The sequence below is a fragment of the Dermacentor albipictus genome, chromosome 1 (genome assembly GCF_038994185.2).
Source record: "Dermacentor albipictus isolate Rhodes 1998 colony chromosome 1, USDA_Dalb.pri_finalv2, whole genome shotgun sequence".
NCBI lineage: Eukaryota > Metazoa > Arthropoda > Arachnida > Ixodida > Ixodidae > Dermacentor > Dermacentor albipictus.
The window spans coordinates 232,965,258-232,978,913 of NC_091821.1; the positions used below are offsets into that span (position 1 = coordinate 232,965,258).

Here is a 13,656-nt window from a genome sequence, read left to right on the forward strand (position 1 = left end):
GATCCTTTTCCAACAAGAACTTCATGGACATTGCCACAATGCTCTCTGAAGCTCTCTGGTTGTTGTCATAGTGCCCTCTGAAACTCCCTGGCCATCGACACAATGCCCTCTGGACAGCTGTAATTACACATTAGCCCCACACAAAAGCATTGCAGAAGCAGCAGCACTTGTTTTTCTACTCGCATTCAACAGCCCAGAGGGGAGATAGTATGGTAGAAAGAGAAGACAGAAAATGCGTAAAGGCAATGTCCTAATGAAATGGCTGAATAATAGCCATACATGAAAGGATCACGGTAGAATGGAAAGGTAGGCCATCAACATCGCCAAATATCGTCAATGAATGCAAACAGTAAAGAAAGCTTCACTTACATCTATTCCCACAGTCTGTGGCATCTGCATAATTTTCACTCTTGAGCTCGGGTTTTAGAGGCGCTGTCTGTAACACCATAACATGCGAAATCATCCTGACACGACCTATTTTCATACTCAATACAAGAAATAAGTGTCGCTGTTTCGGTTTTTACAGCCGTATACTTAATTGTAATGTGCAGTAAGTTGGGAATGTGCTCATTGAAGTCTGATAACTCAACTGTTTCACTGTACTGCGGCTAGCTTTCTCTTTCTACCAGAAATATTATGGGGATGCACTTCACTAAGTGTAGTAGTTAGCAGTGTTGCCATTATAGGGATTTTGTTGCTAGATTTAGCGACTATCTTGTCTGTTTAACCACAAATTTTGAATTTAGTGACTGGTGACATATTTTTAGCGATGTGACAGAACCATTGGCAACATTTTAGCGACAATGTAATTATGAAAGTTGCTTTGCAAATTGCCTTCTAGAATGCACTTTATTATTCAAAAGCTACATGTGAGTGACTGAAATTGGCCGTATGACGTGTAGGCACTGTGACCATGGTGAAACAGTGTTTGCCCTCACAAGATTAACGGTGCGCTCTCAAATGCATGTTTTCTTTTATCCTTTACGAAACCGATTTAAACGGGTCCTAAAAGCTGTGGGCTCTGCACTTTCACTAGATACGTTTGATTGGTGGACATTTACAAACGCAATTTTGTGATTTCGAACGCAACAGGTGAATAATAAGAATCGACTGTATAAAGGCATATTCATAGGAGCGGCTGTGCTCATTCACACGAGCCTGAACACATTGCTTCCATATTGCGTGGGTTTTGTACAAATCATTACTGCAAAGAGCTTTTAGGTATGCCAAGGGGCAGGAGCGTAGTAATTGACGTTCATATATGTCACATAATTTCATCGCCATGTCGGTATGTCACCTTGTGCTTCTTGCAGAATCTTGCTATTCTTTCAGGAGCGCCGAGAACTAGAACAATTTCAGAGATAATGCAAACCAAGTTACTATGTATGCTCAGATTTCTTGTATTCTATTGAATCGTGCGACAATTGGAACCTTGCAGTTTGAGGGCAAACACTGAATTTTAGCTGTCACTGTCTGTTGTATAAGTATAATAGTAAAGTAAAAGCTCACTGCACACTGCTGGTAATTTCAGTTTATTCCTCACTCACACGGGCCATAGACAAACATGAGGCATTTAGGTAAATGATGTACGCCATGCTAGCATATATTATAGTGCTCCAAATTGCCTACATTGCCTAAAATTTCCTTCAAAGATTTACAGGCAATTTAACTACATTGAAGCAAAATTTAGGGACTTTTTCATCTGACTTTAGTGACTGAGTTCAAAAAATTATTGCAACACTGGTAGTTAGCCACAACTTCTTAAATATAAATTGGAGGGGTTGACTTCATGGTTGGTGGGTTTAGCTTGAAATAACCCTTTTGCACTAATATTAAAAAATAACAAGGAATGTTCTATCTGGGATTGATTAGTGGGTTCTTAACTCTTTGCCTACCGTGGGGAAAATAGGAGTTTCCTGTAGGTTACGCCAGATTTTGTTTCTGAAGGAACTACCGCACTCAATATTTTGTGTAATACATAAACAAAAAGCAGAATCAACACACTTGTCACGCATAAAAGTTTTATTAACGAGGTGCATGTGATAAAAATGATATAAATTGCCAGAATCAAGATTGTGGGATAAAATTTAAGAAGGGTTTGTTAAGACACGCTTGTACCTACTAAGAAAAATATGTAACAAAAATTATGAGATATACAAAATGTATTGCCATCTACTAGGCTCTATCCACGAAACCATCAAACTTTTTCATTGAACAGGTACTCCACTATAAAAATTTGAGTGCGAGCACTGCAGTTTTGCGTGCCGGGCTGCGGCTGCCGATGTTCCGGGCTGGCTTGCATCATCGTCATTCTCAGAGTCAAAGTCCAACGAAAAGGCAGCATCCTCAGACTTCCTGCTGCTTGATCCATCGTTAGAATCAGCCACAGACGCAGTGAAATCGCAATATCTACGATCTTCTGAAGCGCACGCGTGCCGCTCGCAGAACGGCCATTTTTGCTTTCTATTTTGACAATCACGAAACTTCGGAGTGCTATAAAAAATTAACGCCTGATGGAGAAAAAGCGAACTGCTTAGAAAACAAGAATATAGGTTTTCTCCTTCATGTCCTATGGTGCAGAGTGTCCGTGAGTTGTGTGGGAGGTCTTGAAAGCAGTGTTTCAAACCATCAAGAGCGGGTGGCCATTCTTGTTTTCTGCTTTGACGATCGCGAAAACTTCGGAGCATGTTCAAAAATCACTGCCAGGGGGGAAAAAGTGAACTCCGTATCAAATAAACATATGGTTCTCCTCCTTCACGTCCAATGGTGCAGTGTGTCTTTAAGCGGTGAGGAAGGTATCGAAAGCGGCATTTCAAACCATCGTTAGCGGGCTAACGATGCCCAGTGGGCGCGATACGAAAAGAGTTAATGAGTAGAGCTATGTTCACTGGTTGCTGACTTTTTCAAAGAAGCCCTTTTGAGCAGTTTCAATAGATATTTTTTACTTGTCGAGTCGTCTTTGTTTACCAGATTTTATAACACGATCACGCACCCCTAGAACTTGACTATAATGGTGGTCGAAATTTCGGATGCCCTGCAAGGTTTCACTTGATTGCATTCGACAGCATTTCTTTGTATGGCATTGCAAGTGTTAACCTAGCCACATAATTTTAAGCACATTTGCCCACAGGAGTTTTAGAACTTAGAAACTAAAAAAAAAAGCTTGTCTTTTGTGGTCTTGATGCCTGGCAGGGGTACACGGGCCAAAAATGGCCGTTTTTGATGGAAGAGAGGACGTGTCTTTGATGCATTCACTGTACCCTGAGCGCCGCTAAGACGGATTGTGCCGCTATTGGAGGGGCACTGGGGTTGCCATTGGGGTTGGGCATGTGCGTGCATACTGACCAGCCAAGTTGAAATTATCCGGCGAAGGCCAATTTCAGCATCGAAGTAAATAACTTTTGGGCTCATGCAAATGTATAGGTGCCAGCCAGTACCTTCAGTTGCAGTTGAATTAACCAAAACATTTGACTAACCAGATTCTACATGAAAGTCTTCTGGACTTCGATTTTTCATGCTGCCAGCATAAGCTGAAAATTTCCCCCCAAGTTTTGGTGTAGGTGTGTGGGGGGGGAGGTGTACTTCAAGAGTCCTAGAAAACCTGGAAAAGCCAGGGATCTTTGAGAAAGGAATTTGCTAGACACCCTAGTGGCTCTCTTATGGTGGTAATTTACCGTGTGGCATGCTGTAGCACCTATAATGTGGGGACGTCCTGGGGTTGGGGAGAAACGCCCCTTTTCTAGTGCTGAGATTTCGTAATGGCCAAACACCAGGCCAGGAGCGCGCTTGTACCTATTTTATCCATAGGTACCGGCAGCAGCTCTAGTTTGATTCCTGCAGCCACTGTGGATGCTCTAAACGGTCATCTGTGGTTGGACAAGGGCCGACCCGAGACACCGCTATAAATCTCTATAGGAATATAGGAGCGTCGCTAAGATGGGGATTGTGCCACTATTGGAGGGGCACTGGGGTTGCCATTGGGGTCTGGTTGCCATTGTGTCTGGTAGTGTCAGCATCAGCTGACACTACCAGGCGTTTTTTCTTTCTTTTGCTTGTGTCTTTATTTATAAGCTTTAATCCCCTTTACCCCTTACCTGCTGGTCTGTGCACTGGCTAAGCTCTCTGTGTTTCCCTTTCTTCCACTCCTCCTCCTCCTTGAGCTTCGGAAGTCATCAGTGAAAAGGCATCTCTTGGACTGTCTCAACTTTTAGAAGGGAAGGAGGGCGGTGTAGCAGTTGACAATGATTACCTTATGTCTTTCATGCATTATGTCAAGTGGTGATGTCATGTGAGCAATGTATAAGAAGACCAAATGCTAAATAAACATCTTCTTTCTCTCTGTTGTTCCGTTGGGGTATGGCTTGTGACGTACCACTAGTGATTGCAACAGTGAGTAGAGCAGTGTTTTGAGTAAGTGGCTGGCAGTCCACTGCCAGCTTTTGTGCAGGTTCACCACCCTCAAGAGCGACTGTGCTTTGGCATATGTGTTGGGGGGGGACTGACGACGCACTTTGAGATGGTGCATCTTAACCATGTCCCAAAGCCCTGCAGCAATGTGTCTGGCCTCTTGTCACTCTTCAAAGGAAAACTGGTAAGATAACACGAATACAGAATTGGGACAGAGCATTGCATTTTATGGATAGTATGATGTCGGAAAGCAGTAGAAAATAAAAAGCAAACAAAATATGATGCTCAGACCCACACTTTGTGCAGTCTCTGCCTATTTCATGCAGTGAGACTGCAGCACTGTGGTTAGTAGAAAGTGCTGCTAGGTAATACAAGGGGCAATCCAATTGTTCCCAGGAATATTCTGCTCTACCTTGGCAGAGAGCGGTACACTACTTTGTCACTCGATAATGCTACAATATCAGTAATAAGCTAATTTGAAAGTTTTTGTTGGTGAGAGTAAAAATATTTATTCAGAATGTACACTTGTGTAATGTTGATTCTAATTCACATTGTGATGAGTGACTTGAAAGCACTAAGAATAACTGAAATTTTGTTTCTAGCAGGGTAGGACACTAATGAAGATGCACAGTAAGCTAAAACAAACATTTGCAGATGAAGCTACGAGTTCTAGCAAAACCAAGCGGTTAATTCACACAAGAGTGGCACATCCATGGAGGAGGAATAACGTACTGCATAAACTTGACTGGGATAACTGATGCATAGATGCCAGGAGTTCATGAAAAGATTTATGAAGATTGTAGCCTTATGATCTAGAAGGTTACTTACGCTCTTGGCTTGTCATGGTACCCAGCACTGAATTTTAAATTCTAAATTGGGAATGTGCGGCAGAGGCAGCATGAAGGTCATTTCGCTCGTTACTGCTGCCGTGCTCCATTACTCCAGCGTTTTGACAGCGAGTTTTCATGGTCATCAAGTGAGATGTGTTCATGTTTCCTTGTGCGTGCATGGCACCATGCTTGTTAATTTAATTACTGTTCCTATGTTTACAAGTTGATACAGCTGATGGCACTACTATCCTTACTTCATATAGCTAGCTGTCCACTAATTTGTGATTGCAATCGTTGCTTTGCCTTTCGGGCGAAGCTGCAACTTTTTTTTCTTGACAATGAAACCTGCAGATTAGCTGATAACTGATACTGTCTAGCCGTCTAGCATTAAAGCAACGTACCACTCCCAGGTGAACCACATAGGCTTATTCTGAGAAATCTTTAGGTGACCTCTTTGATTACCTAACCTATTCTAATCTAGCGTAACCTGGCCTAACTTAACATAGCATCTGTTTGTCGTGCCTGTTGGTAAAAGGTTTATTATTATTTTTTGTGGGAAAGCTTTTTAAACAAGTATGACCTCCAGTTCCGCTTTCTCTTTTTTTTGTAGTCTTATGCCTCACAACAAAGTCCAGCACCTATTCAACTAACCATTCGGTTTACCTACATACTTCAAGATTGGTCTCCTGCTTCATGGCCTCAGCTTCCGCCTGGTATGTCTGTCCTTGCCTATTTTGGATTGCTCACTTGATTCTGGAGTAGATATTTCTCTAGCTCCATGATTAGTTGACTGGTGTTAATAGACATAAGTGCTACATAATTTGGCTTAACTTTAACCAACTTCCAAGTGTTGCAGATGGCACGCTCTGTTTAAAAACTGTAATATTTCTTGTCACATTTTACTAGAAACTATTGTTTCCACCATTTCGTAAGTTGATTCTCAGTGGTGATGGCATTCTGTTGCTAAGCACAAGGCTGGGCATTCAATTCCTGGCTGCAGTGGCTGCATTTCTATGGGGGTGCGATACAAAAATGCTCATTTGCTTAGATTTAGGTGTTTTTTAATGAACCTCAGGTGGTCAGTGAATCCCTCCACTATGGCTTTCATAGGCCCAATGTTGCTTTGGGATGTTAATCAATCAACAATTGTCAAGTTAATTTCATGTGGTTGTGTTCTGTATTCAAGGTGTAAATTATGGTTGACATGAGGGCTTGGAAGGAAATTCATGCACAAATTGAAACCTTATTGGCTGTAGATAGGAGTGAATAATCTACATTATATAAGCTAGGCTTATAGCTAGTTATTAAGTTTTGTGTGCCTATTCAGTATTCTATTTTATGTTGAAGCTATTGATCATGCATTGGTTTACAGGATTCACTTGCACATGGGAGTAGTTAATTGATGCAATTATGTCACATGCAAGGTAGTTGCTTTTGCTGTGCTTTCAAGGCACTGGTACTAAAGAGTCTCTAAACCACTTCTGACATTTCGAATAGTATCTAAATAAATACGTGCATTATGTACAAAATTTAACTTAAAAAAAAATTGAAGTTAAAATCTGGTGACTCTAGAAAGTAGATTTTTTATTTTAGGTTGTCACAAAAATTTTTAAAAATTGCAGAATTAAGCTCACATACCAAATTTTAAACTCTGTAACTCAGTAATAAATAATGATATCACAATTTCACAACTGCATCTTTTAAAACCACCAAAGCAGACAAGATTGGTGTATTATACACTGCTGTCAAATATACTACTAATTTGTGAGTAGCACTTTTGTAAAACCTTCCTAAGCATTGTAACAGTTTCATGTAAGCTGTAAATTTGTATAACAATTTCGTTCCTTTAGATGCTCTAACAGATGCAATTTATAGAACAACAATATCTGTTTTTGCTGCAGATTCTGAAAGTTTTAATTTTTCTGGGGAGGGGCTGATGCCCGACGAGCTTTCCGAACCGCGTGCGCACACACGCCCCCCCCCCCCACACGCACACACGCACACACACAGTTGCAGTTGAAGAAACTTTGTGAGGCCTCAAAGAATTGCTTACTGAAGTGACCGCCTTATATGAGCATATACAAGACCTCATAGTAGGCGACAGTTAAATTTCACAACCTGAGTCCTCTCACACCATCAGGAATCTGGCGTCTCCCAATGGTGTAATTTTCCTTTGTTAAATTGTTTTATACTTTGCTGTCACTAATACTGCTTCGCCTTTACGGAGAAACTGCAACATCTCTCTCTCTCTCTTTTGTTCTGTGAGTCCGAGCATAAGCGCTGCTGCACATGGCTGCTGCTGATTCTGATTTCAAGTGAATCCGGCTTGGCCTCATTCAGTTACTGAGTGAATTATACAGGGTGTCCCAGCTATCATGCACCAAGACATTAAAAAAAAGTGCAATTGCGTTACTTGAAGAAAAGCTAATGCATATTGTTTCCAGTACAGAGTAGTAGCCACCAAAAATTTTTTCGTTACTAATGTTTAATTAGGTAATTAGGATTAACTAAATTACTTTAGAAGTAATCATAATTATCAAAGTCTCAATTAGGCATTTGTAGGTACCACCAAATGACATCTAACTGCGGTGTTTTCAGCGACGTACTAGTTGCGAACAGTTTTTTCCGACTGGTAAAGAAAGCCCACGAGAAATGAAAAATACCATAGGACTTCTCTCCGACCTGCGTAATAAAGCAGCGCCCTCAAATAAGCTAATTGAAAGCAACCCTTTGTCTGTCGCGAGCCCGAAAAGACAGCGCATCACCTTGATAATGCTATGGAAGGGGCACCAGCAGCAGGATTCGTATCTTCGCAGCGATTCGTTCCTCTCATTTCTATGTCACACCTTATATGCGTCTCTCAAGGCTGACTCACCACATTGATAACAAAAGCCAAATTAAAGTGATGGTTTTATTTTTCATTAGAGTGTATACATGCTGCAAAAACAAGTTTGTGGTAAAAAATAAATGCAAAATAAACAGACCGGGAAGTGACTCACTTGTATAGAAAAGGCAAAACCGATGCAAGAAAGTAAATGTACCGCTTCTAAATTAGCCAAATTGGCAATCGGGACATATTCACAAAAAAGAAAAAAATCCACACAATCTTTTCTGGGATTTATCTGAATGATGTGTAAGCATTTCGTAGCACTGACGTGTTTCATGGTGGTATGCTGGTGTGTTTCGTATAATTGCGAGAACAACTGCTAAAGAACCGCAAAATGGAGAAGTGCAGTTGCAACACCGAACTGTTAAGTGCTCCCTGCATGAGACGACGTAGAAGAGGCAAGTAGAAGCAGCGTTCACTAGTGTTATAGATAGCCCGCAGCGGATGTGGATGTGGGATGAAATGACCAGGGAAATGTAGCAAATTAAGGAAATATATGCAACATTTATTAGGTACACTGAGCCATTATGAACCGTGATCAGCCGTCCTCTTGCGGTGGCTACGTCTGGTGCGGCAGCGCGGCCCATATCTTTAAAGTGATCTGCGAAAGCAGCAGAGTGCGGCATGTGCTGAGAACTCTATGAGCACAGTGTTGTTGCTGCTTCGTTGGCGTTGAAGTGAGAGGCAACACACAGGTGAATTTGCTCACTGCTGTGGGTGCTATGTTGAAAGCGATTGCTTTATGGGATGGACGGAGGGATGGTTATTCCGTTGGGTAAGGATAGCAGTGCTTACGCATTAAAACCATCATATTTCACTGTGCCCTGATTATCTATGAATTCGTAAGTGGCTGCTGCCTAGAGGATGTGTTCGAATTGCTCTCCTTCTGCAGCCATGCAGGACTGAGTTCACTTTATCACATCTTCTGTGGATTTCTTGATGACTGACACTGGAATTCTACGGCAGACATTCGTTATCCTTGCCTTGAGCTCATCTGAAGTCCGTCTCGATCATGTATCATGATCTTTCACATAACCCCAAAGAAAGAAATTGAGTGGAGAGAGGTCAGATCACCTAGCCAGCCAATTTACAGGCCCGTGCTTTCCAATCTATTGCACATGAAAAGTCGCATCCAGCCAATGTCGTGCTCGGCTGCTGCTGTGTGCTGGCTGTGTGTTGCTGATACCATAGAAGTGGAAGGCATGACAGCGGGACTTGACTGGGAAACTCATCCACCACTCCTTCAAGGATTTCGTCCGTGTAACGCTGCCCAGTGAGTGTGTGATTGAGGAAGGTGGAACCGATTATAGCACCGGCATAAATTCCAAACCAAACACTGAACGACCACTGGTACTGGTGCCGAGTGCGCCTTACCTAGTGTGGATTGGAGTCACTCCAGCAGCAGTACCTAGCCGTTATTGCAAAAATTGGTTTCATCTGTGCACATAATGTTGCTCAAAAAGTTCAATGACTCATCGGATTTTGTGAGGACCCAATTTGAGAAATCTAGACGATTCTCCAAGTCCCAATCATCCAAGCATTGGTGCAGGTTAAGGTGGTAAGGGTGAAATGCCAAGTCGTTTAAAATCCTCCAAACTGATGACTTGGAAATTGGTACCTGGGTGGCCACGTCCGGCACGCTAGCAGGAGGGTTTAAGGCCATGAATCCTAGAACATCCGTGCGTAGGCTGGGACTCAAAGATGGAGTCCTCCTCTGCTGTCTCTGGAAGCTGCTGGTTTGTCTCAGGTTTTCATAATTTCTGGTCATAGTCGATGCATTTAGTCTACCACCACACTTCCATGACTGATATGTACTTGTGGCCTTCCTCTTGTTGCCATTTGCAGCTCCCAAGGCAAGGATCATGTTTTTCTTCTGCTCATTAGAGAAAGACATGGCGACCAGGACAAAACAAAATGCACCTTTAAACCTTTGCACCGACATGTCAATTTGGTTTTGTGGTGTTAGATTTTGTGGCAAATTGGAAAATTGGATGGAATTGGATGGAAAATTACCATCTGTGCACTTTATCTATGCTAAGACTACAACTATCACAGCTTGTTTCGAACTAACGCCAAATGCAATGTGTTACTTCAGCCGGGGCGCAGCAGATAAAGAACTAGCTCGATTACGATGTTTTTCTTTATTTCCTTTAATTCGTTGCGGCTACTTCAGATGGAGCTTGTTCGAGGGAGCTGCATTGTGATGCGGGTGGGAGCACATTTACATTTACCACATTTACATGTGGTATTCTTTTTATTTCGTAGGGTTTATTTATCAGTCAGAAAAAATCAATACCCAATTAGTACATCTCTGAAAATACCGCAAATAGATGTCCCTTAGCTGTGCCTACAGATGCCTCATTGACACTTTGATAATTAGGATAGTACTCCTTGAGTTAGATAAATAATTACAATTACCAAATTAAATCTCACTATTGAAAAAATTACTGGCGGCTACTCCACTGTGCTGCAAACAATATGCACTAGGTTTTCGTTGAGTAACGCAATTCCTCTTTCTTTAATTCTGGGTGCATGACAGTTAATTACGACACCTGTAGATATTTGTCACCTCTGCATGCAAATGACGGTGTTCCCATGCCTAATAAATGTTGTAAATTATTAGAAAAGTTTTTTTTCGTTAGTCATTAGCATTGCTTACTGGAAAGAGAAGCAATATTGAGACGCATATCATTCACGTGCATTTCACCCATCGTTGATAAAAGACTCTGCTGTAGGGGTCACACAAATTGGCAGGTTTCTTTCAGGGTCAAAAGATGCACGCGAAACAATTTGAAGTGAGGTAAACATACAGCAGCATATTCATTCTCTAGGCATAGGCTATCCATACCTTTAGAAATAATTTTTAATTGGCCACTTCCTTCTCTTTCAAAAATATAGTAAACTTTCTCCTGCGTGTATATTTAAATATATTGTGTATGTGCATGGCATTTACGGTGGAAATTTAAGACAATATTTAAGTGAGAAAATACAAATGAGGCAGCCACTGCTAGTGCTTCTAATGCACTTGTCCTCCTATCGTAAAGATTTGCAGAAATAAAGCAAAAGTATGAATTAAAAGCTGTGCATGTCCGCACCAACAATGATTCAGTAAGCTGTTAGTCACAGTAAAATTTTAAGTGAAAGGTTGAGGCAAGTCAAAAGAAACCGAAAATGATGAGAGTGACCAAACTCTGGTAATGCCATTTTAGGTGTGCGTGTGTGGGTTTTGGAAAACGGCGGAGGGGGCTCAGGCCTTGGAGCCTCCCCGTAGTTGACGCCTATGGCCCAAATAATTGAACTTTATAGACTGTCACTCAGCATGCAATATTATGCCCACACAGAGCATTTATTTCATGCTCCAAGACTGCATATGATGCGCAGAAATATATATATATATATATATATATATATATATATATATATATATATATATATATATATATATATATATATATATATATATATATATATATATATATATATATAAACTGAAACATGGTCATCTCCATAGATTGCAGAGTCAAAGTTCAAAGCAAAATCATTTTCAAGCAGGCATTTTTATTTTCAGAACTAGTGTCTATTACCAAATAAACACATGACACCTACGTGGCAAAAATTTAAACTGCTGCTCAAGTCCACCAGAGAGCTGCAAAATTTGCCAAGAAAGGCTCACCAGAAGCCATAGCTAGCATCTCTAAGCAATACTTTTGCTAACCCAATGACTGCTTAAGCAGGAAATGTTTGGAAAATGCAGTTGTGATGCCCAGTGAACAGCTGTTTACATGCAGCCAAGGCCTGCTACTTCTGGCACCCCATTCCATCCCAGTGACTCTGCCAGGTCAAACTGGTACCAGATGGTGCCACTTTCTTGATATAGCACTGTCCATGAGAAAGTGGTCTGTAGAAAAATCATTAGAAAGTGCTCAGACTTCAACATGACAGCTGGCATTCACAACTAACTGGCCCTAATGTAAATCTATAAAGGCAAGATAACTGTGCTGTGCAGTTCTTTATTCTCTTTGTTTGTACATTTGTCAATAAGATAAAGGTACTGTATTTGGGAGAAGTTTCTAGGCTACAGTATGCATTAACACAGCTAATGCTGAGCTAAATTTTCAGCGGCAGCACTTGCATTGTGTACTTGAAGCCCTGGAAGATGAGGAAGGGCACTGTTATGTTCACCCACAGCTTTGCAATGCCAACTGTACTGCAGAAAGCATGCTGCATCACCAATGGACACTTCTAACCATGTGCAGATTGAACTACATGCTTTTGACAAAGGCGCTGTGTTCTTTGTGAAGAGCATCAATTCCAAGCATGCATGACGGTAATTTTTCAGGACACACAGTGATCTTGTATAGCACTTCTAGCATACAAGAGACAAGGAGAATGAGGGGAGGATATTATCCTGCTCCATCAAGTTTGAGAGCCATTGCCACAGGAGCTTTCCTTCAAGCCCCAAATGGCTCTATTCATGCATGCTGGGGCCTGCATGCTTTTGGCAAACGTTGTACCTTTCCAATCTATTCCCTTCTTTTACATCTCAGTGAAGTGGTAAACTAACTTTGTGAAACCTACCTCTAGATGTTACTGATGACTGGTTCGACACCGGCAATCTCAAACTTGGGAAATTGCCATTTGGTGCCTTGGAAGATCCCATCTCGTAAGCATTTTGGTTTGTTGTCTATCTCTTACAAAAACGTATCTATGGTTTGAATAAGAGTCCTGTTCACCTCCTGACTTTAAATCTGGGCACGGAGCACTAAACATGGATTTAAGTTCAGGAACCCATGAAAAATTTTCTTGTTGCTTCTGTATACGCATTAGGACTGGCTTTGATTGGTAAATATTTTTATCTTTACACTACCTACACCAGGGCTATAGACTTTTCTAACAAGAGCTCCCTGCGTGTTGCCATAATGTCCTCTTGACTGTTGTGAGCATCTGTGAGCTCACTTGCACAAAATTACTGGGGACACAGCCAACTATCTAGAGAGGTGTGCCCACATGCCCTGATTAAAAGCTCTATAGGGGGCAGTGCATTTCTGTTCAATTTCAGTTCATTTTTCTTGAAATTAATGCCAAAGTAAATATATAGTAATATGCACGATGTGGCCTCAAAGCTATATGTGGGACCTCCTACGTACAAATGAATATTGCCGAACTCCTGTTGAATTTTGGCTCCCAGCACTAAAATTTTCGTGCACAAATGTTCTAGCTCAGTGATAAATCTACAAACCTTTGTAGAGGTTAAAAAAAAAGTAATGAATACGGAAGAAGGGGCCGTAGTAAGCATGGGGCCATATTCTATTTATTAGAATACTTTCACTCATGTGTGACACCTGCCTAAGCTGTAGAAAACAGGGGGAAAGGCGGGAGATGGAAATTCAAGATGATGAGCAAAACGAGAACAAAGTAGCAGGAGCCAACATTTCGACAAGTGGACTTGTCTAAGAAGAAGACAAGTCCACTTGTCGAAATGTTGTCTCCTGCTTTCACCTTGTTTTGTTTTACTCTCTGCCTAAGCTGGGC

At 41.4% G+C, this 13,656-nt stretch overlaps 1 protein-coding gene across 2 annotated transcripts in view; it reads left to right on the top strand.

The window, feature by feature from the left end:
* Rab3GAP1 (RAB3 GTPase activating protein subunit 1) overlaps positions 1-13,656 on the top strand; it is a 310,097-nt gene that overhangs the window by 30,401 nt on the left and 266,040 nt on the right. For both annotated transcript variants that reach the window (XM_065425862.2, XM_065425861.2), the window contains exons 7-9: positions 4,426-4,591; positions 5,848-5,950; positions 12,709-12,787. In XM_065425862.2, the coding sequence (XP_065281934.1) occupies positions 4,426-4,591; positions 5,848-5,950; positions 12,709-12,787 (348 nt within the window). The remainder of the gene's footprint in view (positions 1-4,425; positions 4,592-5,847; positions 5,951-12,708; positions 12,788-13,656) is intronic.